Source organism: Lemur catta, chromosome 16 (assembly GCF_020740605.2).
Source record: "Lemur catta isolate mLemCat1 chromosome 16, mLemCat1.pri, whole genome shotgun sequence".
NCBI lineage: Eukaryota > Metazoa > Chordata > Mammalia > Primates > Lemuridae > Lemur > Lemur catta.
The window spans coordinates 34,180,751-34,208,602 of NC_059143.1; the positions used below are offsets into that span (position 1 = coordinate 34,180,751).

General features: G+C 49.9%; 1 protein-coding gene across 2 annotated transcripts in view; it reads right to left on the reverse strand.

Annotated features, from left to right (window-relative positions):
* The window catches only part of LOXHD1 (lipoxygenase homology PLAT domains 1), a 99,899-nt gene that overhangs the window by 47,810 nt on the left and 24,237 nt on the right, over positions 1-27,852 (reverse strand). The window contains exons 10-19 of one of the 2 annotated variants that reach the window (XM_045527189.1): positions 26,911-27,103; positions 22,090-22,250; positions 19,278-19,752; positions 18,662-18,816; positions 16,876-17,009; positions 9,168-9,334; positions 8,261-8,365; positions 6,324-6,452; positions 5,367-5,531; positions 1,996-2,177 (exon numbers count right to left, since the gene is read on the reverse strand). In XM_045527189.1, coding sequence (XP_045383145.1) covers positions 1,996-2,177; positions 5,367-5,531; positions 6,324-6,452; positions 8,261-8,365; positions 9,168-9,334; positions 16,876-17,009; positions 18,662-18,816; positions 19,278-19,752; positions 22,090-22,250; positions 26,911-27,103 — 1,866 coding nt within the window. Of the gene's footprint in view, positions 1-1,995; positions 2,178-5,366; positions 5,532-6,323; positions 6,453-8,260; positions 8,366-9,167; positions 9,335-16,875; positions 17,013-18,661; positions 18,817-19,277; positions 19,753-22,089; positions 22,251-26,910; positions 27,104-27,852 lie in introns of those variants that run through there. The other variant, XM_045527191.1, reaches the window with a different exon arrangement.

The following is a 27,852-nucleotide window of genomic DNA, read 5'->3' on the forward strand; positions in this document are numbered from 1 at the left end:
CAGGTCCTTAGACCGGGTCCTGCACATGGGAGGTACTCAATAGCTCTTAGCTATTATTGCTCTTTTCCTGGCCATCCCCTCTGTCTCGGGATGGAGCCACAGACAGAGCGAGTGGCTTGCTCCTGAGTTAGCAACCGAGCCAGCATCAGACCTTGGGTTATGGCCTCTCAGTCCAGCGAGCACTGTCCCTCCAGGGGACAATCTCCCACAATCTACTTCTTGCCCGTAGATGAATCTGAAAAGGGAAGTGGAGAGAGAGGGACATAGGTAGGCAGAAAGACAGAGGCCAGGAGACAAAGCCCTTTCATTTGTTTCCAAACTCTCACACTCCCTCAAGACTCAGAGACATTTGAAAAGAAAAAAGAAAAAAAAAATAGCAACAACATTACTGGCAAATTATAGCTGCCTATTAGTGGGAACTTCATTGATAACCCCCCCGGAAGTCATGCTGAGGTGTCATCACAGCCCCAGCCACTGACGGCATCAGCTTGGATGACTCACGCACCATGACGTCTCGGGGGGATGAGACATTAGTGTTGTGTAGATTCATGAATCACCCTTGAATTTTCCTCCTAAAACACTCCACAAGGGTGACAGACCTTCCTACAAGCTCCAGCTGCTCCAGAGAAGGTGGGAAGAGAGCAGGGGTGGTCCCCCAGGACAGAGACTAGCCAAGGAAGAAGAAAGGTGCTCTGGACTTTGTTTTATCCCAGAAAATAAGGGGCACATTTTCAAAGTCCCCCCCTGCCTGGACAGTCCAGGGTCCTGAGGCTCCCTCACTTCCCCTTTAAGTCCTGTTTCATTCCTGCCCTCCACCCACGTCGCAGCGCACTCCTCCTGTGCCCTCTGGCCGAACCTCAAGCCACATGCTTGTTTGCACCTCTGGGCTGTTGGCCATGCTGTTCCCCTTGCTTAGAATGCCTTTCCTTCTTGTCCCTGCTTAGGCCCCCTTTCAGGTCCAGCTCAAAGCCACCTCTTCCAGGAGCCCTTCTTCCTTCTCTCAACACCTACAGCAAGCCCAGCCCACTGGCTCGTCTGCTGCAGCGGCTGAGAGCACAAATTGCAGCGCCAATCCTCCTGGGTTTGCATCCTGCTTCCGTTATGTCCCAGCCGTGTGGTTTTAGGTAAGCCTCTAAACTCTCTGGGCCCCAGTTTCCCCAGATTTACACAGGGACAATTACAGCACAGAGTCGTTGTGAGGGTTAAGTGAGTTCATATACATAAATTCCTCATGACAGTGCCCCACGGGGTCAGTTATGATGACGATCATCACACTCTCTCATTAGCTTTGTGTGGAGGTCTGGGGTCCCCAACAGACTGTAAGCCCCTTGCAGGCAGGTCTGAGCCCTGCCCTCCTCTTGTGTCTCCCACCCAACCCAGCCGCAGCTGGGCACACAGGGAGGCACAGTGAGTATGCGCTGAATTGAACTGTATGAGATTCCAAGGTACTAAGACCTGCATCCATCGTAAACCCTGAACACCACCACTCGCATTGCCCAGACCTGATGGGGAGCCGTGGAGCACACAGGATGTTCCTCTGTATTGCATGTTGGGCTGTAGCTTGAGAGTTGAGCAGGAGATCCTAGCCCCACGTGACCACTGGTGGTGGGATGCCCACCCACCCCTGGCCAGCAGAGCCAGGAGAGCTGCAGAACCAGCAAGTTTGGAAGCCACACCCCACCTGTAGGTACGTGTCTGTTGTTGGAAGCACCAGACATGCCCGTTGGCTTTGTGCCTCCAGTTTTCCCAAGTCCTGTCCACCCATCATCACCTTTCATCCTGACACCAGTCCTGGAGTGACAAGGCAAGCTTCACTGTCCCCCTGGTGACTTGGTGTGCTGCGGCCTGGAGAGGCTGGATGAGCTGCCCATCTTCCTGTTTAACAGCAGCTGCCCAAGATGAAGGGCCTGTATCCTGCCTTGAACACCGGGCTCTCTCCGCTTCCCCTCTCTCTGACCCGTCCCTATCCCTGGGCAGCCGGCTGAGCCTGAGTACCTCCACGATGAAGCGGGAGGCAGACTTCCTCTCGAAGAACAGCTTCTGCTCCCTCTTGTTGGTGCACAGGTACTTCTCTTGGGTGCACACAGCATCACAGCCGTAGATCACGATGAAGATGTTGGCATCTGTCCCAGCGGCAAAGACATCGCTGGTGTAGAGGGTGATCTCGTAAGGAACAACTGGGGGTGGTGACCAGAGGGGATGAGAGAACAGAAAATAAACACAGGTGAGGGCAAGTTCTTCCCCAGCACCACCTGCCTGGGTCCTTGCACTGGGGACCTGCTGCCCAAGGGCCTGGACCGTCACATGGTTGCCTAGCAACCACAGGTGGGGCCTATCCTGCCCAGTGCCCACAAAAAGCCCCCGTCCCCTCAGACCAGGGTCTGTGAGCCTCTCACATCCCAGAGCTAGTGCACCAGACTCACAGACTCCTGAATTCGACAAGCCTAGGCTCAAATCCTGGTGGCATCTCGACCATCTGTGTGACCAGGGCAAGTTGCTTACAAGCCTCGGTTTCCACTATCTGTAAAGTGCCCTTGACATGGTGCATCGCTGAAGACACTCCATAGATAGGGGCTTTAGATTTCAGGGGCAACTGGCCAAGTGGATCAGCCAGTGGTGAGAATTCCTTCTCTTCGCCCCCGTCCCCTGCTCCCAGCCCCTCACTCACCAGTCCGCCCTCCCCAGCCCATCCATGCCACACCTGGCTCTCATGCAGGTCCCTTCACTTTACAGAGTCTCTTGTGGCGGAGGGCACAGCAGGAGGTGAGGGCTGCTCCAGGGTTTACTCGGCCCCCCAGGGACTCTCTGTCCTTGAATAGAGCTGACCCATCAGCGCTGCTAGCAAGCAGCTTCCCGGAGGGCGGCCACCAGCATGGGTAGAGACCAGCATGTCTCCGTGCCGGGCTGAAGACCCCCTGCTTCGGAGACTTTGGGATGCCTGTTAAAAACACAGATTCCCAGCTCCTCCTCAGGTTTTCTGCAGGGTGGGACCTAGATATTTAACTCATACTTCAAAGTCTGAGACCAGTAGTCTAAAACAACATATTGCTAATTATGGGTTAGTTCATTAGCAGGTTGTGAAGTGAGTTTAGTTAGTTATCATCGGTATTTTAAAAAATGCATGGAATTCAATAGAATCAAATAGAAAAATGTCACTGTACATCACACAGTGAGGGTAAAATATTTTTGTGATGCTTTTATTTGTTGCACATGTATATAAATATGTATACTTACCCTGGGTCCCAGTGGAAAAAAATAAAAGATTAAAAACCCAGAAAGAGTTCAAGTGGAATCTACCCTATTCTGTGATCTCGAGCCTTAAAAGTTCCCTCTCTCCAGTTGCTCCAACCTTCTCCAGTGAGAAATTTGCTTTTCATTTATTATGATGGGTACTTTGCTGAGTAACTGCAGTGGTAATACTTGTGGTAGTAACAGTGATTACTCACTGAGCACCTGCTAGGTGCCAGACCCCAGACTAAGCACTCTGTAGTTCTGAGCTTTGCTAATCCTTACAGTGACCCAAGGGAGCAGGTATTATTTATTATACACCATTTTACAGATGGGAAAACCGAGGCCGATAGAGGTGAAGTAACTTGCCCAGACTCACATGATGGAACTTGAACTTGAACTCAGGCTTCTCTGACCTCAAAGCCTGTGTGATCAGCCTCCTGGAGTGTTGTCGAGAACTATAGATAAGCACTGCCACTGAGCTGCAGGCCACGGGGAGGCGTGGCCCACGGACTGACCACCAGCCCCACAGTGGCTTGAAAGGCCCTTGCTTATGGGTTGGAAGGAAACACGGCTGCAACTCTTCCAGCCCCTCCAGCGATAACAGGGCACCGTCTCTGCAGCGCGCTGTCCTCTCTTCTCAGTCCTTGGGGGATTCTGAGCAGCAGATCTCTGTGCCCTCACCAGGAGAGAGCTGCACGTCTATGCTGTGCCTCGCCTCTTCAGCCTGAAACTCAAGTATTCCTGCACTTTTTTTTTTTTCAAATATGAGTCTAAGACAAAGGGCAAATGGGTTAGTTTTAATATCAAACTGGAACTGAATGTATTCAAGGGTATTTAAGAGCAAGCCATACAAACATTTTTTTCTCTCCTTCCTTCCTTCCTTCCTTCCTTCCTTCCTCCCTCCCTCCCTTCCTTCCTTCCTTCCTTTCTCTTTCTTTCTTTCTTTCTTTCTTTCTTTCTTTCTTTCTTTCTTTCTTTCTTTCTTTCTTTCTTTCTTTCTTTCTTTCTTTCTTTTTCCTTCTTTCTTTCTTTTTTTTTGTGCAGAGCAAGGCATGTCTAGGGCATGAAGGGAGAAATGTGTGGGCATTTCTGTCCTCAAGGGACCCACCCTATCCTGCTGCCAGCCCTGTGTACCTCTGTCAGGTCAGCGTCTGTCCTCGACAGTAGGGGACTCTTGGGAACAGAGGACGGATCCTGAGTTTGCTTTGTATTAATACCTGCCTGGCCAGAGAAATGTCACTTTATTTCAGGCTTTGAACCAGAAAATATATTGATGATATGTTTGTTTCTAGCTTAATTGCTTTAGGCAAAAAAAAAAAAAATGTTTATCACTGATTCATGCTGTTTAAGTTGTTTGGGGGAATCTTTTGGTACAATTCATTATTTAGTTGGAAAAAAAATTGTATGCTCTGGATTTGGTTCAGATTTTACCAAATTCAGACAGATTTTTATAGTTCGGTTGATTTCAACTTGATTCCCAATACCTCATGTGTACTCACACATAACTTACACTTATGTAAACATTTAGTGCATACTTTCTGACAGTGACAGTGGAAGGGAAGTGTCCAACCTTCACCAAATTACTCCCCTCCCTCCTTTCCTTTTGCCAGAAAAAGGAGTTACATTTACCTTCTTTTGGAATTCTGGGCTGTTTTCCTTCAACCCATAAGCAAGGGCCCTTTCAAGGCACAGACCTGCACCATCTGAGCAAATGCTACAGTGCTGATTTCTTTGGCATGTTCATGAGCGGAACAAGGATTGCTGAGGGGGCTGATAATGATTCTTCACAGTCAGACCTTATCTTCCGTCTTTTTGGATCTTACAATCATCCTGCTTTATCATCCCTATTTTGCAGCTGAGGAAACTGAGCCCTAAAGAGGTTGGGCCTCTACGTGTTCTCAACAGCTAGTTCAGGGTAGAGTTTGGAATAAATCCCATATTTTCTATTCTTTGGTCCAGGGCTTTACTCACAGCCCCCACAGAGCTCAGGAAGTTGGGGAAAGGGATAAGAGACTCAACTCTCCAAGGTGGGCCTGGCACAGAGTCAATACTAGAGGAGGAGGAACTGGGGCCAAGTTGGGGTTGCCAGTGAGGGGGACTGGGAGAGGGCCAGCCCTGCCGCGTGTGGTCCCTACATGGTGTGTACAGCCTCGTCTGAAGCTCCGCGTGGAAGAGGTCCCTGACGATGGTCCCATCGTCTTCATCCTTGGCCAGCCAGCGGCCACAGGGAAACGTCATGCACTTTCCAAGAGATGGGGCATCCACCTCTACCCAGTCTACAAACCAGCCTGGGCCTTTGCCTGCAGAGAGAGGAGACACAGAACCCATCAAGAACCTGTGCAGAGATGGTTTGCTGTGGGGGACGTCAGGGACTCCCAGCATCCTTCCCTACTTGACGGCTGATACCTATAGCTCCACTGTTAATGTGCCATCCCTTCTGCTTGCCGCATTGCTAAAACGACTCCTTTTACCACGTACACCCAGCTGAAGCTGAACCACACTTCAGGCTGCTTAGTTAGTGAAACTGGCAAGAGTGAAGGAACATCAGGAGGAGATGACAGGAAGGTAGGTGGGATTTGGGGGGACTAGAGGGAGGAGAAAGCAAGGATTCTGTGGAGGGGTTCCAAACATGGACCCCCGGGATGCTGAAAAGAGCTTGTGTTCACCAAAATTTTATAATTTCACCCAAGGGCAAGGATGACACTCACAACTGAATCAAAGACTCTGGGGGTGGGGCTGAGAAATCTGTGTTTTAATAACCCCCCAGGTGGTTCCGATGCACATTCAAGTTAGAGAACAACTGAGCTAGATCAGGGGCTTTCAGATCTGGCTGCACAGTAAAATTACCAAGGTTGGGAGATGGGGAAATGCTTTAAAGATCACCAGTATCCAGGTCCCGCCCCAGACCAGTTAGCCCAGAATCTCTGGGTCTGAGCTGTCAGTTCACTGAGCTAAAGGATCGAGGAAGCTGTGTCATTAGGGAAGGCAGATGGCATTCAGATTTCCAGACTCTTCCCCAGATGCCCACAGAAACCCGTCCATGGTCCTTACGGTCTTAGCAGAGAACAGAGGGGAGGAAGAGGCAGCCAAACCTGTGTTGTCATGGCCGATCCGGACTTTCCACAGGTCTCCCAGATCCAGCGTCTCCACCGTGAAAATTTCGATGCTGTCCCGCTCAAACTTATCACTGTTGGTCTTGGAGGACTTCAGGAGGGTCATTCCTGCCAACCGGATGACCCCAACATGACCGGCTGCACCTGAGACCTTTCAAACCTAGTCTGACCTAAACGTTTTAGTCTCTCCTTAGAGTGACTGCATTTCTGACCTTCTACCAAATTTAGACTATGCAATTGTCATCTACTAGGCACCTTTGCACACTGGGCCTTTTTTGGGTGTGTGTCCTTTATTGAGCTTTACAATAACTCTTTGAGGTGTGCATTTTTATTTCCAGTTTATGTCTAAAGAAAGTCTTTATCCAAGATCACCCAGGAGAAAGCAGTGGGGCCCTAAGTCAAGGTCTGCTCTTTTTCCCTACCCCTCACAATTCTTTATGTGGGGAGGGAGCCAGTGACAAAGCCACCTTCCTCATGTTTGCCTGGGAAACAGGGAGTCCCTCAAGGATAGGACACGCAGGGATCTCTGGAGACTCCTCTCCGGATGACAGATGAGGGTTAGTTTCAAATGCTTCCTACCAAATCTCACATAGGTAATCCACCCTAGACTCTGGCTCTGGTGTCGGTCTGAAATGTGAGGTGGTCTCAGGGTCCTCACCGTCTCCTCCTGCCTCAGCACATGCGACATAGCCTTTAAGTCCCAGCTCTGGGCCCACCTCACGTAGGACGTCTTCTGATATTCATAGACTCGTTGCAGAATGGTTTCAGTGCACAGAGGGACAGACAGATCTTGATCCAATGCCTGGCTCTGCCACTTACCATGTGGGTGGCCTTGGGAAAATTACTTAATGTCTCTGAGACTTGGTTTCCTCAAACGTCACAGAGGGGAGGGCTTGGTGCCTTCCCTGAAGGGCTGTTGTTAAGATTTAATAAGATGATGACTTCTGAGTGCTCGAGAATGCGTCTAATACATAGAAAGCCCTCCGAGAACAAAAGCAGTTGTTGGGGCCCATCGATTCCTTTGACTATGGTGCAGGAACTGTTGCAATCACGTACCTTTGTAACTTATGATCTAATTCTTTCATTATGTGTTATCTGCTTTATGTAACCTATTAAATAATAGTAATAATTGACATTTATTGAGTGCCACTTTATCCCAAATATTTCACATGTTCAATTTCATAAAACCCACACCTCTATGAGGTGCATGCTAGTTTTATTCCCTTTTTATAAATGCAGGGAACTAAGGCACAGAAAATGTAAGTAACTTGCCCAAGGTCACACAGCTAATAAATGGTGGAATGGAAATTTGAATCAATCAGCCAAGATCCAGAGTCCATGTTCTTTCCAGCACACTGTTGGATTAGAATATAAGCACCCCATAGTCAGGAATCAGGTCCATTTATTCTTCAATAATGCTTGGCACAGGGCTCTGTACCCATCATTGCATGATGACTATTTGAGGAGCCGAATCTTCTCTAAACTCAGACAGAATGGCTGGACAGGTGGCCTGAGTGGATGGCTGAGCCCAACACTAAATATCACCTTTTCTGAACACCTGGGCAAAGGCTCCCGAGTAACTGAGGTTCCTGCAACACCTCATACCGAGAGTGCCACGGAGGAAGGGGCAGTGGTGCAGTCTCATTGGAAGCTAAGAAGAGCCCCCTCGTCCCAGGTTTTTATTGGGGTGAAGTTAGAGTTACGGCCATCTCTGCCGTTAGAACAGCAGGAGAAAGCCTACACAGAGAAGAGGAAATTTTTTTAGGAAAAAATGAACTACCTTTCTCTAACGGGTAGTTGCCTGCACTCTGTGGAGACACAGGCATGCCCGGGGTTTCCTTGGGAACTGCTGCTGAGTCTGCCAGTCTCCCTGGGGAGGAATGTGGGTGAACCTCGGCCCTGTGTGGTTTTCTTACCGGTGTCGTCTTGTGTGCCAAAGAGTGTGATGAAGACGTTGGCATCTGTGCCTGCATTCTTCTTGTCCCCGGTCTTTATGGTCACTGAGAACGTGGTAGATTTATCTGCCAGGAGAAACTGGTCAAGCAGTGAGCTGTAGACTGCTCCTCCCACGAAGGGAGGAGGGAGGACAGCTGCCCCCTCTACGAGGGCTTCATAGATGCACACCAGCGGCTCCATCACTCCAATTCTCCCCTGCCCTTCCACCCTATGCCTGTGAGCCCTGCGATTAGTAACGTTTCCATGTTCATGTTGGCCATTTCTATGCATCACGTTACCTGCAACATACGTTGTTCTGCAGTCATCATTAGTCTGGAAATTTCCAGAGGGCACAGATGAGGCTCCCCTGCCTCTAGCTCACAAAGTAAGCCCTCAATCAATAGAATTGACAGGATGGTTAGAATAGACTTGGGGTGACTTCAAGGGACACAGGCTCACCAGCCAGGAGCCCCAACCTGACTCCTCCAGGCTGGGAGGAGTTTTAGAGATACGAGCTTCCGGGGCGGGAGCCCCAGCATTATCGAACTCTTGAAGGCTACTGCTCATTCTTTCCCTTGTCAAAAATGCATTGAGCACCTACAATGTGCTAGTGGGGGGGACACAAGTTGAATCAGACCTGGCTTCTATTCCTGACAATAACTGCCCTAAGCCATGTGCTTTGTACCCAGCCCTACGCTAGACATATGGGAATATGCCCCCTCACCTCCCCATTCTTACCACGGAGGAATGAGATGGCAGGACAGACAGACTGTCAGAGGAGGAGGTGCCCAGAGCCCACAGGGGAAGGAGGGAAGATGGAGACCTAGGGTCGGGGGAGGCAGAGGGGAAGGATGCCGGGGAGAACAAATCAGCTCTAGTTTAGAAAACCTTTCTGCTCCAGGGCCAGGTTGTCGAGGGGGTTGTTGTCACCACCACCCCCACCCTCCTCATCCTCGCTTGGCAGCACGTAGGACTCGTCCACTGGCAACAGCTCCCTGGACAGCTGACCATCATCCTCCTCCACGGCCAGCCAGCGTTGGCATGGAAAGTAGTACCTGTGGGAGGTGGGGTAGCAAAGGTTGGGGAAGGTCTCCTGCAGGAGCAGTCACGGGCTGAGAACGAGAGGCCCTCCACGGGGCCCCACGCTCTCCCCTGTCTGCCCTCACAGTGTCGCCCTCTTATCCTACCCCACCTGGGAATCGTCTCATTAGTCTCTGGCCTGAGGCAGAGAACAAACATGGGGACATCGTCTCCGGACACTCCATTGAAAATGGCTGTGTGACATGCCTGGAGCACAGCGGATCCTCAATCAGGGTCATATCAGATGGAAGTATCTAGAAGGAGAAGGACTTATGGGGACTGTTCCACGCCTTTCTGGAATTAACCTGTTAGCCGGAGCTACTTTAGCAGAGAGAGTTGTACACAGTAGGTGCTCAATATGCAAGTGTTGAGTCAATAAATTTTAATGGAATGAACCAATCATGCTTTTGGAGGGACAAAGAGTGTGGCTGAGGAACTGGTGCGAAGACAACCGGGGCCATCTAGGGAGGGAGGTCTCAGCCAGACCCCTCAGTGTGGAGGCAGCCCCAGCACAACTCCCCCGGGGCAGACTGTCTGGGCATAAACCCTGGCTCTGCCACTAATAGCTGCATAATCTTGAGCAAGTTTCTTTACCTCTCTGTGCCAGGGCTGTTGGATTTAGCCAATAAAATTGCAGAACCCAAGTTAAGCTTGAATTTTAGGTAAAAAAAAAAAACAACGTTTTAAGTATGTTCTAGCCAATATTTGGGGTGTGTTTATACAAACACATTATTTATTGCTTATCAGAACTTCTAATTTAACTGGCCATTCTGTATTTTATCTGACTAACCCTGCCCTGGTGCCTCAGGTTACTATTTGTAAAATAAGCATAGTATTGCCTATTTCATATGTTGTTGTGAAGATTACGTGAACTAAACTTTTAAAGTACTTATTAAAAATGTCTGGCTCAAGGTAGGCTCTCGGTAAGAATTTGCTACTATCATGGTTGTTGTTTTCCTTCCCTTTCTCTCTCCCCAGCCCATGCCTGGGCTCTCTGGAGGCTGTGGCCTGGGCAGCTCCCCTCTGGCCCCTAACTCCCAGAACAGCTCAAAGGGTTGGAGAACGTAGCCTATTTCTAGGTTGAGGCCATGCCACCCCACATGTGCCTCTTCCCCACCTCTGCCCTGATGCATAAGGGCCAGCGATGGGTCCAATCTGGAGAGGTGGGAGCAGTGCATGCTGGGGGTCTCATCTCTGGCTGAGCCCCACATCCTCCCACTGTCCTCATTGCCTCCAAGTGCCAAAGTGTCAGAGAGGCAGAACCAGAGACCAAGACCTCCATCCCCAGGCTCAGATGGGGTGGGGAGAGGGGACTTTTATATTGATAGGCATGGATTTGAAGGGCAGGAGAAGTCTAACCTGGGATGATATAAATTAAATTGCCATTAAATTAGTGTTTAAGTGAAAAATACACATTGTTCTGCTTCTCAGCCTTTAAACGTATGAATGGGAAAGTTAAAATTTTATTCAATCAAATAACTTATGAATAATAGGCTACAGTTCTAAATTATGGCCAATTAAGGAAGAGAGACAGAAATAAAGAAAGAGGTGGGGTCAGGGCAGAGGCGGAGACAATGAGTGTAGGAAGTCGGCAGGAGACAAGGACACAGGGAGAAAGACACACAAAGAAAGAGCTAGGGAGACTATTTAGGGAGAGAGAGAGAAAAAAGTCAGAGAGACAGAAAGGAAAAGGCACAAGGCCTCCCACACGCACAATGAGCAAATGCACACAGACAATCAGAGTCTGGCTTTCCTGGAACACTATCTCCACTGTCCCTGAGACACCTGCATCAAGACTTTAAAGTCCCGCAGCATGCTCCCAACTGCAGCGACAGCAGGCAGATCTCATCTCAGAACCTGCTTCTTAGACCAGAGCAGGAGCCAGGCCTGGCCTGAGTGCTGGACGTTTAGCCCCTATCCCCACAGTACCAACAAGCACACTTGAAGGTTTAGAGGGACACTGGTCCTACTGACCCCGCCCCTTCCTCCAGGAATAAATCCTGCTCAACTAGGTCTCTGGGTACTGGGGAGGGGAGTAGGCAGGGGATTTTTAAGGAACAAAGGAGAAGAGTCACATGCAGGTGATCCAGGCCAAGCACGCCCACCACATTGCTAAACAAGGGCAGTGCAAGGAAACAGCAAGGGCTCAAGTGAGCAGGAGGTTTAAATTGAGTATCGAAACAAAGTTCAGGCTGTTAAAGTTACAGATTTCACTAGAAATAAAAATTGAATGAGGCCGGGCGCGGTGGCTCACGCCTGCAATCCTAGCACTCTGGGAGGCCGAGGTGGGCGGATTGTTTGAGCTCAGGAGTTCAAGACCAGCCTAAGCAAGAGCGAGACCCCGCTCTTGCTTAGGAAAATCCTTGCTTTGGAAAATCCTTTACCAGAGGGATTTGAGGCTGTGCCCAGATCCCAGGTCAACCCACGGGAGACCTCAGGTCCCAGGACATGCCACTCAAAGCCACCCACAAAAAGTGGTATATTCACACAAGGGAACATCGTTCAGCTTTAAAAAGGAAGGAAATCCTGTCACAGGCTACAGCACCAATGAAGCTTGAGGACATTGTACTAAGTGAAAGAAGCCAGACCAAAAAAGACAAATACTGTATTATTCCATTTATACGAGGTACCTGGAGTACGCAAAGAGACAGAAAGTGTAATAGAATAGTGGTCACCAGTGGCCAGGGGGAGGTGGAACAGGGGAGTTATTGCTTAACGGATATAGAGTTTCAGTCAAGCAAGACGAAAAAAATCTGGAGATCTGATATACCGCGATGTGAATATACTTAACATTACTGAACTACCGAACTGTACACTTAAAAATGGTTAAGATGGTAAATTGTGTTACATGTTTTTTTACCACAAATAAAAAAAATTCAACTCAAATGAGGCCTGTCAAAGAAAAAAAAAAATCCATCCACAGCTGCAAAGCACCATTAAGCAGGCTTTTCCATATAATCTTGATCACCTCCGGCCAGCCCGAGACTCCTATAAAGAACCCAGAGTCTCTCCATTTGAAATAAGAGGATTCTCTTTCTGGCGATTGAATTGCAGCTCAATAAACCTCCTGCACCTGCCGGTGCCCTGCGCTCTGAAGCAGACAGCCTCAGAGGCCAGAAGGGCTGGGGTGGTTCTGCTGCGACCCACAGTGCTGCCCGTCACCTGGGCAGCAGAGCCCCTGGGCCACTCTGAGCTCTCCCCAGGTGACCTCATGGCAGGTGGCAAGGCCTCCATGGCTTCATATCCTCTTCCAGTCCCTTGTGCTCAGGCCAGCATCTCCCACAGGTGTCTGGCCCCAGCTGACACCCCCCTGCTTCTCTCTGCCTTCCTCTGTCAGCCTCAGAAGGCCTCTCTGTGAAACCCAGCGACTAGGAGCCCGGGTATGCTCTTATGCTCCTTAGCACGGCTTGCAGGCCCCCACCTGCCCCTCTCCAGCCGCTCTTTCCAATTTTCTTTGCCTGTTTCTCACACCTTCACACCCCTTATGCACCAGGCAACTAGAGTTACTCACTACTTCTTGTGTGTGGCCCTCAATCACCCGATTTTGTGCCTCCTGTGTCACACTGTTTCAACCATTTCTAATGTTCTTTGTTCCAAGAACCAAACATCCAAGGGCTACCTATTCTAAAGGCCCATCTCAAATGCCATTTTGACAAGAAGATGCCCCTCCACAGGTTCCTCCTGCCCCTGAAGTCACCCCAAGACAACTGCCCCCTCCACCGTGCCTTATGGTCACTAGTGTTTTATCTCCTTCCCTGGGCGTGAGCTCCTTCAGAATAATCCTGCACATTCCCACAGCCCCTCCCAGCTGTCGAGCCACCTTTTGATGATGACTAATTAGAATCTCACCGCCAAGGGGAAGGAACCACGGCTGCATCTGTTCTGGGGTCAGGCACGGTGCTGGGCCCTTCCCCGCATTTTCTCATTTAGTTCTCGTGATCATTTTGCAGGTAAGGTTTACTACGCCCATTGTATGGGTGGAAGACCTGAGGCTCAGAGACATAAAGTGACTTTCCCAAGGCCACACGACACAGAGTGGAAGAGAAAGGACTCAAACCTAAAACATCCACCTCCCAGACCATCGCAGACCCACTCTTCAAAGGCAGAGTCTGATCTGAGCCAGCTATTAATATTTAGGCCCCAGTACTTAGCAGGGCATGTGTTTGCCAAATTAACAAACGAATCAACACGGCAATCATCATTTTTATTCATTAGTTAATTTAATACATATTCATGGTGAGCCCCAGGCTCTCTTGTAGGTTCGGGGGAGAACACGGCAACAAACAAAACAGAGTCGTTACCTACACAGAACAGCATGTTCCTTTGGGGAGATGAACAAGGACTAGATATGCCAGCTTACTGTAGTCAGAGGACAAGTGGTACAGAGAAAAATAAAGAGAGAACAAGGCATAAGGGGGAGGGGGGTACGCTAGGCCCCACTGAGTCGGTGACATCTGAGCAGACCTGTCTATAGAAGGTGTGAGAGTGAGCCCCTGGGGGAGGGACTGCTGGGGAGCAGGGAAGGCAAATGCAAAGGTCCCAAGGTGGGACGATGTCCTCTGGGTTCAAGCAACAGCAAGGAGTGCACAAGGGGACCAGGACAGAGAGATGAGGAGGGGCACGGGGCACAGCCTGCGGGTGGAGCAGGCCACCGGAAGTGCTTTAGCTTTTCCTCTGAGTGAGTGGGGGTTTCTGCAGGGTTCTGAGCAGAAGAGTGATGTGATCCTGGTCACTGGGCTGGGGTAGACCACAGGGGGCCTGGGTGACGCAGGGGACCAGTCAGGAGACTTTGGCCAGGAGTAGGGGCAGTGAAGAAGGGAGACGGGGCAGGACTCACACTCTGCTGGGTGAAGGGCCGACAGGCTCTGCAGATGGACCAGGGTGGGCATGAGTGGCAGGAAGCACCACGACATCCATGCGCTTCCAGGCTGTTGCCATGCTGCAGAGAAGGATGCTGTCCGTGTTCTCGCATCCTTGCAAAGGCCTCAATCCTGGGCTAATGAAGGGCATGGGGGGCCTGGGGAAGGCCCTAGGTACTGCCAGGGAAGGCGGCGTCTCTCCAAGAGAGGGGAGATCCGCTATTCTGATTCTGTTTCTTCTGAACTTCTATAATTTGTCGTCTATCTCCCAAAGCAGGCTTTGCTCAGAGTCGCCCTTGCCTGAAGGTTATTGAAGCCGGCTCATCCCAGAGCCCTTCCTGACTTCTACTCCACAGCAAAGGAAACAGAGAAGGGTAAACTAGCAGCGCCAACAGAGCAGGATGGGGAGGGCAGAGGGGATGAGGGAAGGGTGGGAGAAGAAAGGAAAAAGAGAAAGGGAGGGGAAAGAGAGAACAGCAATGAGAAGATTCCATTCACAAAAGCAATAAAATACAATATACCTGGGCATAAACTTAACAAGAACGTGTAGCAGTTATATGCAGAAAATTGTAAAGCATTACTGAGATGCATACATAAAGGAACAGTGGGATAAATGGAAAAGTGCACCAGGGTAGCACTTACTCTAAACATGCAATTCTCCACGCATACATTCAGGGCATAACAATCAAAATCCCAAGAGGATTTTTTTTTTCAAATCACTTAATGTCTTGATTTGAAAACAGCAAGAATAGCTAATATTTTTAAAGAACAGTGAAAGAAGACAAGTACTGACAGACAGTAAAATAGATTAGAAAGCTACAGTAATTTCTAAATTGGTGGGCTGGCCCAGAAACACCAAATCAGTGGCACAGAATAGCTCACCCTGCCCGAGCTGCAGGGGAGGCTGGGCATGTTCACAGTCTGTCTCTGTCCTCATGGCTCTGTGGCACTTTTTCCTTTCAAAGCTTAAATGCCTTAGATTTTCAGAACATCTCGAGAAGGAAGCTGGGCTGCATCTTTCAGCCCGTTCACCAGCAGAGGAAACAAAAGACCATAAAGGTGGGGTGACTTGTCCAGGGTGACCTGGTGAGTTTCTGGTAGAGGACAGACCCCGGGTCAGGACCCTGGATCCCAGCCATGGGGTTGTCCCACGGCCCTTATGCACCATCACAACAACCTCATAGGGAACCATGACATTGGCCATCTGTGAGCTGTGCCTCAGTGTCCCCTTGGGCCAGTGGGCAGGGTGGGGTAGGAGATGGATGTGCCCTGTCACCTCCTGCCCTGCACAGAGGAAAGTCCAAGAAGAGGGCGTGCTCTAAGAGATATCAGGCTGCGGGCCAAGAAGGTGATTTAATTCAACAAATCTTTATTCACGGGGTGCCCACTAGACCCCAGGGACTGTCAGGCCCTCCACAGCCAGAGCCACTCAGGGTCTTGGTGTTCGCCTTGCTGCTCCACTCCACCCCACACTGAGGGGCCTCTGTCCTCCCAATTGCCCTGGGCCCTTGCACCCAAGGGACAATGTGGCCTAATGGTGGAAAACAGCAGATTCAACACAGATGGGCTGGAGTTCCAGTCCTGGCTATGGCACTGACTGGCTCTGGGGCACTGGCTTCCTTCCCCTGGGGGAAGACACAACACTCTCCTCCCAGCCCTGCGAGCCTCCAGCAGGGGCCAGCGAACCACGGCCTCCGGGCCCGATCTGGCCCATCACCTGCTTATGTACATCCACAAGTTTTATATTTTTAAATTGTTGAAAAAAATATGAAGAACGATAATATTTTATGATGTGAAAATTACATGAAATTCAAATTTCAGTGTCCATAAATAACGTTTTATCGGGACATAGCCGTGCCCAATCATCAAAGTATCATCTATGGCTGCTTGTGTGCTACACCAGCAAAGCCGTGAATACAGAGGCCAAATGCCTGAAAAACCTAAAATATTTACTGTGTGGCCTTTACAGAAAGAGTTTGCTTACCCCTGGTATAGAACGTTAAAATAACATCCTGGAAGTTGCTTTACACATGGAAAGACCTATGGGTGAGCTAAGCCCGGGCGTGGAGACCGGGCGACAGAAGGTCTGGCAGGGATTGAAAACCCCGTTTCTCTGAATTCACAGACCTCAAGAGCTCCTGGATTGGATGATCTGCCAGTCTGTCATCCACAGGGCAAGCAGTTCCAGGGGGCCGCCCAGTGACAGGAGAGAGAGAAAAGCAATGCCCACCCGTGCCCTGAGACGTGGGCCAAACCCACCATGCTGACCAAGAGAGATGACACAACCATCCACCGTCACCCTCCAATGTCACCCAGCCCACCCTCACCCTCAGCAGTCACCCAACCCACTCTCACCCTCAGAAGTCAGCCAGCCCACCCTCACCCTCAGACAACACAACCACTCACTCTTACCCTCAGACATCACCCAGCTCACCCTCACCCTCCAGTGTCACCCAGCCCACCCTCATCCTCAGACATCACCCAGCCCACACTCACCCTCAGATGTCACCCAGCCCACCCTCACTCTCAGACATCACCCAGCTTACCCTCACCCTCCAGTGTCACCCAGCCCACCCTCAGTCCTCTTCCAGGACTATCTTGGTGGCAGCATGACCTACCCCAGGCCCCCTGCCCTCCCTCCCCTCCGGCCCACTCACGTGATCTCGTTGTTCATGTCGGTGATGTCTATTCTGTCCAGGAACCAGCCTGCTCTGTTGCCTGAGTTGTCGTGGCGAATCCGAATCTTGGTCAGGGGCCCCAGGTCGATGGCGTAGATGGTGAAGGTGTCTGTCTGGGAAGGGCCAGGGTAGCACTCAGAGCGGGGAGACCCATAAGTGAATCGGGTCTTCTTGGCTATAACTTTTTTGACTCTTAATTTTGAAAAAGATTTCAAATCTACAGAAAACTTGCAGAAATAGTACAATGAAAGCTCGTGCACCTTCACTGACATTCTGCACTGATTTGCAACATGTGCTTTTTCATTCTATTTCCTCTCTATCTCTTGCACACTCTCTCTTGCCCTTTCTAGTTTTATCAAATTGTTTGAAAGTAAGTGGCAGGTACTATGATCCTTCACCCCTAAATGCTTCATCTTGGATTTCCTGAGAACGAGGACATTCTCATACAATCGCAGTACCATCGTTCAATTCGGGAAACTTAACATCGACACAATGCTATTATATCATCAAACAGTCCATATTCAGATTTCATCACTTGTACCAGGTATGTCGCGTCCTTAAGCAATTTCTTCCTAATCCAGGAATATAGTGACTATACTTTTTAAAGGAAAGCACTGAATTGCAGAAATAAACCCTGATCCTCAAGTCATGGGAGGGAATGTTTAAAGAAAAAGCAGTGGGCTCCTGAGATGATTAAGCAATGAGCCCAGAAATACTTTAAAGAATTTGATTCTTTTTTTTTTTTTTTTGAGACAGAGTCTCATACTGTTGCCCTGAGTAGTGCCGTGGTGTCAGCCTAGCTCACAGCAACCTCAAACTCCTGGGCTCAAGCAATCCTCCTGCCTCAGCCTCCCGAGTAGCTGGGACTACAGGCATAAGCCACAATGCCTGGCTAATTTTTCTATTTAGTAGAGATGGGGTCTCGCTCTTGTTCAGGCTGGTCTCAAACTCCTGAACTCAAGGGATCCTCCCACCTTGACCTCCTAGAGTGGTAGGATTACAGGTGTGAGCCACCGCGACCAGCCCAATTCATTTTTTGTTTCTCTGTGCTAATGAGAGAATCTGGCTTTGGGATAGGGGCAGGAATGGGAAGGGTGGGCTAGGGGACAGTCTTCTAGCCAGGGGATATTGTAAAATCTTGAAGGACCAGAAGGAAAGATGATAGCTTTATTTTTCACACTTTCTCCACTATACCTGGGAGAGTGTGGTGGGTGTATTTCTTTCATGGCTTCCCACTGTCCCGGGATGCAGTTTGGGCTTCTCAGTCCGCCTTTCAACCCTCTCACAGCCCCACCCACCCCATACACTAAATTGGTCTTATCCACTAAATTACCCACTAGGCTCAGCCTTCCACATTTCCACCTCCACATCTTAGCTCGTGCGGTCCCGTCTTCTGAGAACATCTTCCACTGTGGTCTTTATACCTCTACACCATACTCATCTGCCAAGGCCAGTTTAAGTCACTTCTTCCCACCAAGTTTTCCCCAAGGTGCCATCTCATGGTGAGCACTTCTCCTACAGCCCCTGCTCCCCCGCCCAGTGCCTGAGCGTGTGCTGTCGCCACTATTCTCCAGTTGTTCCTGTGGGTCCCTAGCCTATGGGTTCCGTGCACCGGAGCCTGCCTATGCTTTGCTCCTAATCCCACCGCAGAGCACTGGTGCTTACAGAAGAGGTGCTGCGTAAAACCTAGTGGCATCCGACAAAGCACACTCTTGGGCATCACGCCCTATGGCACCCGCCCAGGGGCCAGAGACCCGAACTCTACCTGCCCCTGCTCAAACTTGTTGGACTTGTCCGACTTCTTCAGGGGCCGTTCACCCGTGTCCCCGTACTCCTCGCCGTAGATGGTCAGGTAGACGTTGGCGTCAGTACCAGCCTTGGGCACGTTCCCTGTGATCACCTGGACCTCGTAGGTGTTGGCTGGAGACAGAAAGGCACAGCGTTGAGGACTCCAGGGCCATGGGGCAGACCTGAGGCACAGCCTCCCAGATCCAGCCAGACCCTGGGAGCAGGATGGATGTACCGACCTGTCTGCACTAACCCGGGACTGAAACTGCTCCCCTCCCCACCTGCGACACCTTCACCATGAAGCCAAGGGCAACATTCAGCCTCAGCATGGCCTCGTGTCCCCATGGTTAGTCCTGTTGAGTTCTGCCAGGGCTGCTCCCAAAGTCATTGATTCCTTCCAAGAGCCTCAGGACAAGGGCTGTGCTTAACCCCAAATGGAGCTGTCCGTGGTGGCATTCCGGACGCAGGTCAGGAGAGCTGTTTGGAACCACGAGGGTGCCCGCCTATGTGGCCTCCATGTGAGGGGGATCTAGGTGCCCCTGCCCCCCCACCAGCCCCCTCAGGGGAACTGTCTGACCCCTCCATGGGCTTACGCTCAGGACCCGGCTGGCCAGCCGGCACCAGCTCCACGACAAGTTCATTGTCCTCCTTGCCCCGCGCCAGCCAGCGGTGGGCTTCAAACTTGTACTGCTCAATCACCTCCTGCATCCCCGGCCCGAACTCCTCCTCTTCCTCCTCCTCCTCCTCAGTCTCCTCCTCCTCCTCCTCTTCTGATGAAGATTCTTCCGACGAGGACTCCTCCTCCTCCCCTTCATCCTCCTCATCACTGCCCTTCCTCTTCTTCTTCTTCTTCCTCTGCAGCTTGGCCTTCAGCCGCTCCTTCTTGAGCAGCTGCCGCAGCTTGTCCTTCTCCTTCTTCTTGCGGGCCTCCTCCTCAGGCGTGAGGTCCACCTCCCGCACCACCAGGTGCCGCAGCCACACGGTGTCCACGAACCAGCTGGGCCCGAAGCCCTCGCCCGTGTGCCCGAGCCGGATCTTGTAGATCTCACCCACGTCGGCTGCCTCCAGCTGTGCAAAGTGCAGGGCAGAGGCTGGGGCAGAGCCAGGTGCAGGACGTGCAAGCTGAGCTGTGCTCACACGTGTCCACCGGCTCCCTTTCTCCTGCCACACCCAGCCTGGTCCCCCTGGCCTGGCCCCCAACTGTCCACCCAGATTCATTTCCTTCCAACACCTGTGGTGGCCCAGCTGGTCTCCCTGTCTCGTTCACTCACACACACAGACACACACACACACTCACACACACACACACACACTCTTTCCTACTATTTCTATTCCCACATCCCTGCTCCTGCGGCTCCCTTTCCTGGCCTGCCTTTATTCCCTCCTCTGTCCCTAACTAAGACCTATTATTTCAGAGTCCTGTGTTTTAATGCCTTTTTTCCCTTTTGTGCCTTTCTGTTTCCTCTTTCCAAAATTTGTCAGCATTAAGCACAAATAAGCAAACAAAAAAAGGGTTCCTTTTCAAAAACAAAAATGTCACCCATGCCCCCAGAAGCCCAGGCCCCTCCCGAGCACACAGCCTCAGCCTGCCTGGCTGTCCCTTTCCCAAGAGCTCTGGGGGCCCAGGGCTCAGCTCTGGTCCTGGCCTGGCCTGTGCCCTCTTCCTCCTCGAGAGCTGGTCTCTGCTCACTCGACTGTGAGCTTCCTAAGGGCGGGGTCCATCATTTTGTGTCTCCGCCAGATTGGGCATAGCACCCAGCTGGCTCTAGGGGCAGTACTGATGGATTCCTCAGCCTCAGATGGTGTGGCCACTCTGTCCTGAGCCCCTCGCTCTGAGGAAGGACCCACATTGAGGTAAGGCGTGGCCTGGCCCCTGCAGACCCCAGGGGAGGGCTCCCTTAGGCTTCCCAGTGCAGATGAAGCCCAGGCGGGGTGTTTGACACTTCTCCAAGCCTGGCCCCACCACTTCTCTCTCACGACTGCCAGGGCTACCCCATGAGTTGCAGTGTCCCACAATTTGAGTCTGGACCTAGGTTCAGAACTCAGGCCTTCTGATCTCCCGTTCATGAATCCACAATACAGCCAATCCACTGGCGAGACAATCACCAGCCAGGGTGGATCCCAGATCCCCCTGGAAAGCTGAATTCATTCTTGTCAGCTACTGGACCTGGTAGGTAACTTCTTCAGCACAGCAGCTCTCTTCTCCAGTGTTCCCAGGTCATGGCACCCTGCAACCAACCTCTCCAAGGAGGTCTGCTTGCTACCTGTACCTCCCTCACACCTGTCTGCCTGGCTGGTGGCATCCCCACCCCATCGCACTAGGTGGCATGCAGAAGATGCCCTGCTTAGTCCCATCTCTGTAACTGGTCACAGCGTTCCTAGTGCATTCCCTGACACTGACTCTTTTGATCGTTGCAGGGACTGTGAAGCCAGCCAGGAAGGTGTGACAAAGCTAGGTTTTAACAGATGAGGAAGCAGGGCCTCCACCTCCCAAGCAGTGCATGAGGATATTTGACTCAATGAGGCTCCCTCCGGCTCTGATGTCCCTGACATCTACGACCCTGGTCCAGGTCCCAGTTCAGCCAAGACCTTCTCCCCTGGGCACTGAGTAAGGACCCCTTGCTGAAGGCCAAGGTGCTTGTGGCACACAAACACACACTGAGCACCCAGCATAAACATGCTCCCTGCACACACATAACCGCAGGTGCACACACATGCACACACACTCACACATGTACTTGTGTCACCACGAAACATCCATGTGTCCCCCAGTGGGCACCACCCTTGCCGCCTCCCCTCCTGCCAACCACATGCTCACATTCGCATCTCTTTTTTCCTTCTATTCAAAGACTCGCAAAGGAAGAGGAGGCCTGGGACACTCAGAACACAACCATGAAACTCTAAAGTCTCCCTGTGTCCCGCCTGAGAAGCACGGCCCTGTCACCGGGCCTGTGAGCACTACAGAATCAGGACCACAGGCTGGCATGGGTGGAGGAACCCCGGCCCCGGTGCCATCTTTTGTTGAATTCACATCAGTCACTCCAGTGGTTCTCGGGATTGGCAGCATGTTATTATCACTGAGAGAGCTTTTAAAAGTATATCTCAAAAATACATCCCACCCCTAGAGATTCTGATTTGACTGGCTTGGGGTGTGGACCAGGCAGCACTTTTTTTAAAAGCTTCTCAGGTGATTCTAATATGAGGCCAAGGGCGAGAACCACTGATCTAGTCCAATCCCTTCATTTCAGGCCAAAAACTCCTGTCTGGAGAGAGGAAGCATTTCCCACCCAGCTGGAGGGAGGCAGCCTACTGAGTGGGTGTTGGCAGAGGGAATAAGGGCACCCAGGGAAGCATCTTGGTGCCCCTGGGCCCTCTGTTGGCCCCCCAGTACCATACCCCACACACCTGGAATGTGTCCTTGGACGCCCGGTCAAACACTTTGGAGCGGCTGGAGAGGAAGAGAACTTCTGTCTTGCCCTTCTCGCCATAGATCTGCACGTAGACTCGGGCAGTGGTGCCTGCACCACCCACATCCCCTGTCCAAATCTCAACCTCATAGTGGACCACTGGGTGGGCACGTGTGGAAGAAATGAGACATTTAGTGATAAGGACAGTAGCAATGACAATAGCAAAAACAGACATTTCCTGGCCCATGTGCCTGGTGCTTCCCAGGCATTATCTTATCTAATCCTCCCCCAACATGTGAAAAAGCATGATCATTCCCATTTTGCAGGGGGACAAACTGAGGCTTAGAGGAATTGAGTATGTGGTGGCAATGGCAAACCCAAGCCAGCAGACTCCAGTGCCCAGTCCTGCACTTTACCGCATGTGTGTGTCCTTAGGTGCCAGGAGTGAGGAGCAGTGAATACACCAGCTGGCATTCCCTGCTGTGTGCTACCTGCTATGGTTTGAATGTCCCCTCCAAAACGTTGCTGAGATTTAATTGCCATTGTAACAGTATTAAGAGGTGTGACCTTGAAGAGGTGATTAGGTCTCAAGGGCTCCAGTCTCATGGGTGGGACTGGTGCCGTCATAAAAGGGGGAGTTCCGCTCCCTCCTGTCCTCTCTCACCCTCTCGCCTCCTGCCATGTTATAACACAGCACGAAGGCCCTTGCCAGATGCCAACACCTTGATATTAGACTCCCCAGCCTCCAGAACTGGGAGTCAAGGAATTTCTGTTCATTATAAATTAACTTGTCTACGATATTCTCTTACAGCATCACAAAACGCACCAAGATACTACCCCTGAGCAGACCCCGTGGTGCAGAAAGTAGCAAAGGCTGTATGTTTGTTTCCTTTCCTTACTTTCAATAAAGGATAAAGGGTTGGAACTACACAGTGTTTACTTAAAATACAGGCACCTTTCAGATGATACCAACAGATACATGACACAGAGTTGTTTGTATTTTGAACTAATACTTCATGAAGATGTTAGAGGGTAGAGATGTGTCACACGTATGTACATGCCAGCAGAAGGCACTTCCCAGTGGAGAGCAAACCGTCTCCCCAAAGAATGACTGGAACATATTCTTTTCATGTGACCATTGCAAGACTTGTGTTCTCAGCAATGCTATAAAACAACATGTTTTCTCTTTTTTCAAGTAAAGATTGTTACTTTCAACAAGATGATCTCTCATTACCGTGGCAATGTGAGAAACTGGGGGCTGAAAATAAGAGGATTGGCCAGGAGATTGAAGAGGCTGAGCTGGAGATAGGACAGGCTCAGCCAGGGTGGGGAGGAGCCGGCCGGCAGGGGATGCGGTGGGAGCTCACATCCTATCCTAACGGAGGGAACCTCACTCCTTTCCTTCCCTCAGTTTTCAGAAAAACAGGCAGTCAAGATTGCATAAACTTGGGAAGGCTAACAATGAACATTCAGAGAACAAGAACAAGTTTAATAGGATATTAAATATGGTGGCCTGAAATAAAATATTTGACAGCAAGGATAAAGTCAAGGACATCTAAAAACAAAAATTCTCCAACAAGAATGTTTAGGGGGGAAACTAGTGTTCAATACAACCTCTATGGAAAGTGGTACGGAGATAGCTCAGAGAACTAAAAGTTGACAAAAAGAAAATCCCCCAAGAACAAAGAGATAAATGACAGAGCACAGGTAAGAAAATCGGAGGAAATTCAATATCTAATTAAGAGTTCAGTTCTAGAGAGAACAGATGAAATACAGAGTTGGAAATTGTCAGAGAAATAATATAAAAAAAAACAACCCCCAAAACCCAAAACACCCACTAAAGCTTCTAGACTGGAAGCCCATGAGCTTCCAGAACAATAGATGGAAATAAAATCACAACAGGCAGTGAGAGAATCCAGAAATTTCACAACGTCAGGGATAAGGGCAGGAACCTAGAAGCTTTCAGAGAGAAAAGAAACCAAAGAGTTGGATAGCAGAGCAGCATCGGACTGCTCAGCGGCAACGCTAGGGGCAAGAGGATGGTAGAATATTTCTTTCTGACTCTAAGGGGAAATGAGCTGTAACTCGGAATTCCATAACAAGCCAAACTGTGAATTGGTTGTGAGAGTCGACTAAAGCCACTTGCACACATGCTAGGTCTCAACATCGATCTCCTGTGTACCCTTTCTCAGGAAGCTACTAGTGGAGAATGTGCCCCAGTAAAATGAGGGCATAAACCAAAGGAGAAGACACAGAGTCCAGGGAACAGGAGGTCCAACCCAGGAGAAAAAAGACAGGCATTTCCAAAACAGATGGTCAAAAGGAAGTTGCAAAAGGATAGCTATACAGCAGCCTAGAGAACAGGACAGAAGGTGCCAACAGGAATGTTTAAATGGTTGAAGCTCTGACTCAGGTGGGGCAAATGCAATATATGTATCCTAAACACTTGTACCCTCGTAATATGCTGGAATAAATAAAAATAAATTAAAAAACAAAAACAACAAAAAAAGAATGTTTAAGTGGGAAACCAGTACAACCTCTATGGAAAGTGGTATGGAGATAACTCAAAGAACTAAAAGTAGACCTACCATTTGAACCAGAAATCCCACTACTGGGTGTTTACCCAAAGGAAAAAAAGACATTTTATAAAAAAGACACTTACACTCTAATGTTTATAGCAGCACAATTTATGATCACAAAGATGTGGAAACAACCCAAGTGCCCATCAATACATGAGTGGATTAATAAAATGTGGTATATGTATTGCATGGAGTTTTACTCAGCCATAAAAAAATGGTGATCTATTATCTTTGTAACAACCTGGATGGAACTAGAGACTGTCCTTATAAGTGAAGTATCACAAGAATGGAAAAACAAACACCACTCAATACCAAATTGGAACTAATCAATCAGCACTCATGTGCACCTATGGAAGTAAAACTCAACAAAAATCAAGCAGGTGGAAGGGAGGAGGAGGGGATGGGTAAATTCACCCTTCATGGGCACAATGCACACTGTCTGGGTGAAGGGCACACTTACACCTTTGACCCAAATGGTACAAAAGCAATTCTTGTAATGAAAACATGCGCACCTCCATTATATTCTGAAATTTAAAAAAAAGAATGTTTAAGGGGGAAACGAAGGTAGAAAGGAAACCTTCAGAATTCCCACTGGGGCTGAACCTATGAAAAAAATTTAAGATCTATTGAAGATTTGGCCATAGGAGTATGTTATAGGCTGAATTGTGTTTCCCCCGAAATTCTTATGTTGAAGCACCAGCAGCCCCCAGTACCTCAGAATGCAACTATATTTGGAGATAGGGCCTTTAAAGAGGTTACTAAGTTTAAATGAGACCCTCAGGGTGGCCCTGAATGCAATCCGACTGGCATCCTTATAAGAAAAGGAAATTTGGACACACAGAGAGACACCAGGGATGTGCATGTGGTGAGAAGGGATGCGTGAGCACCCAGGGACGAGGCCGCCCTCTGCAAGCCCAGGAGTGCTGCTTTGTTAGCTCTTTTATCTTTATCTTCTCGACTGGTACCTATATTACTCTGATGGAAATCAAGTTTTAGTTTATAAAAAGAGAGAAGGAGTTGATTCCCACTCCGGCAGGTACCATTACAAAGCCTGTGCATACAACACAGCCCTAAAGGGACGTATAGGTGGGATGCAGAAATAACATGTGCACATGAGAAGATAGAAAGTTCTGGAAGAGGGAGAGGTAACTCCGTATTGGGGTCCCTCTCAGGGAAGCTTCTTGGGGAAGTGAGTCTTGGCAGTTGCTTTCGGGGTGAGTGCAGAAATGCACAGGTGAGAGAAGGGACATTCTCTGTGCCAGGTTTTGGTCCTACCGTCTTCCTAACCCTCTAGATGACCTCTGTGTCTCTGACCCTTCACCGCCTCAGAGATGTCACCACCCTATCCGAAAAGGTCCTCCATCCACAGCACTGCTAACTAACCCTCCCTCCTGCGTCCTTTCCTCCACAGCTGTTAGTTGGCGTCACCTTATCTATTCATTGTCTGCCCCCCTGGTGGAAAGTAAAGTCCGGGAGGGCAAAGGGTTGTCTGACTTGCTCACAGCTGCCTCCACAAAGCCCAGAGCAGTGCCGGCACAGAGACACTCTCAATTAACAGTCGCCCCTGGGTATCCATGGGGGTTGGTTTCAAGACCCCCAAAGATACCGAAATCCACAGATGCTCAAGGCCCAGATATAAAATGACGTAGTGTTTGCATATAACCTATGCACATCCTCCCCTATGCTTTAAACCATTTCTAGATTACTTATGTAATAGCTAATACAATGTAAATACTATGTAAATAGTTGCTATACTGTATTGTTTAGGGAACAATGATAAAAAAGTCTGCACATGTTCAATATTTTTTATCCTCGGTTGAATCCACAGATGCAGAACTCATGAATGCAGGGGCCAACTGTGTATTTACTGAATAAATAAATGAGTAAACAGTTTTGTGTCCTCAGCTGGTCTTCCCAGGGGAAGACATGGACCATGTCACAAACCCCTCTCCCACACAGGGCTGAGAATGTCCATTTTAATAAAGCCATTTGCTGCCTTTATCCCAGAAAAAAAGTGCTTCATGCATTGAGCCCTCAGTTTTTTCATCTGTAAAATGAATCCTCCTTCCCTCCCAGCACCATGGTACAAGACAGCTGGAGGTCCCCATTCTCTCCCCACAGGATCCCTGCCACCACCACTTGGAGACAAGACTCAAGTTGCCCCAGAGTCCCTCCCGCATCCCTGGGCCCCACCCAACTGGGGAAACAAAGCCGACATTTCCCCATGGCCTCCTCCATACATTTCTGGATCTCCACGACCTCGCTGGGATAGAGCTCCACCTCCAGGCGCCCATCGGCCTGGTTCTTGTCCAACCAGCGGTTGGCAGGGAAGGTGTACTGCTTGCCTTGGCGGGGCACGCGGATCTGGACACTGCCCAGGAACCAGCTTGCGTGCAGGCCCGTGCTGTCGTGCCCGATCACCAGCCGGTTGATCTGAAGGAAACCCGAGTGAGGGTGAACAAGGAGCTTGTTGTGTACAAATCTCTATGTCCCCGTCCCTACCTCCCTAAACCCCAGCGTAATCAACTGTCCTCAACCCTGGGCCCCAGTTCCTCAGGAGAGGCTGGGTCCCAGTGCTCTCCCTGCTACCAGCCAGCTGGGGACTAGGAAGTCCCGTTTCATTCCTGGGGCTTCCCTTCCCTCCTAAGTCCGGCGCACACCTCCCCTCCTGGGGCCACAGTGAGACCGAGCAGGAAGCAGGTGTGGCCTGAACTTGAAAGCTCCACTAGTCCTTAATGACGTTAAATTGTGGGTCACACAAGAAAGCAAATGTTCAAACTGTTTGCCACTACCTTCTGATAACTGTGTCATCCATTTGGTTTTGTCCTGTTTTAAGCAGTACATTATTGTACATATTTCTGCATTTCGTCTTTGCCATAGCCATCCTGTAGGTGACAGGATATGCAGACAGCCTCTTAGGGCTCTGGGGTTCTGTGTCCAATTCCTCCTCTCAGTCTTGAGCCTAGAGAACATTTCTGTTTTTCCAGGAACACTCGATAGTCACTTCGCTATTTCACACTTTAACATCTTTGCCCACAGGCGACATAGATGAGAGTGTAGGTGATCACATCACCATCCTTATATACAAAGGCAGTCCAGAAAGTATCCAGCCACGTAAATATGTTTTCGTTGCATTAACAAGGGCTAGATACTTTCCAGACAGCCCCCGTCTACTTGCCTTT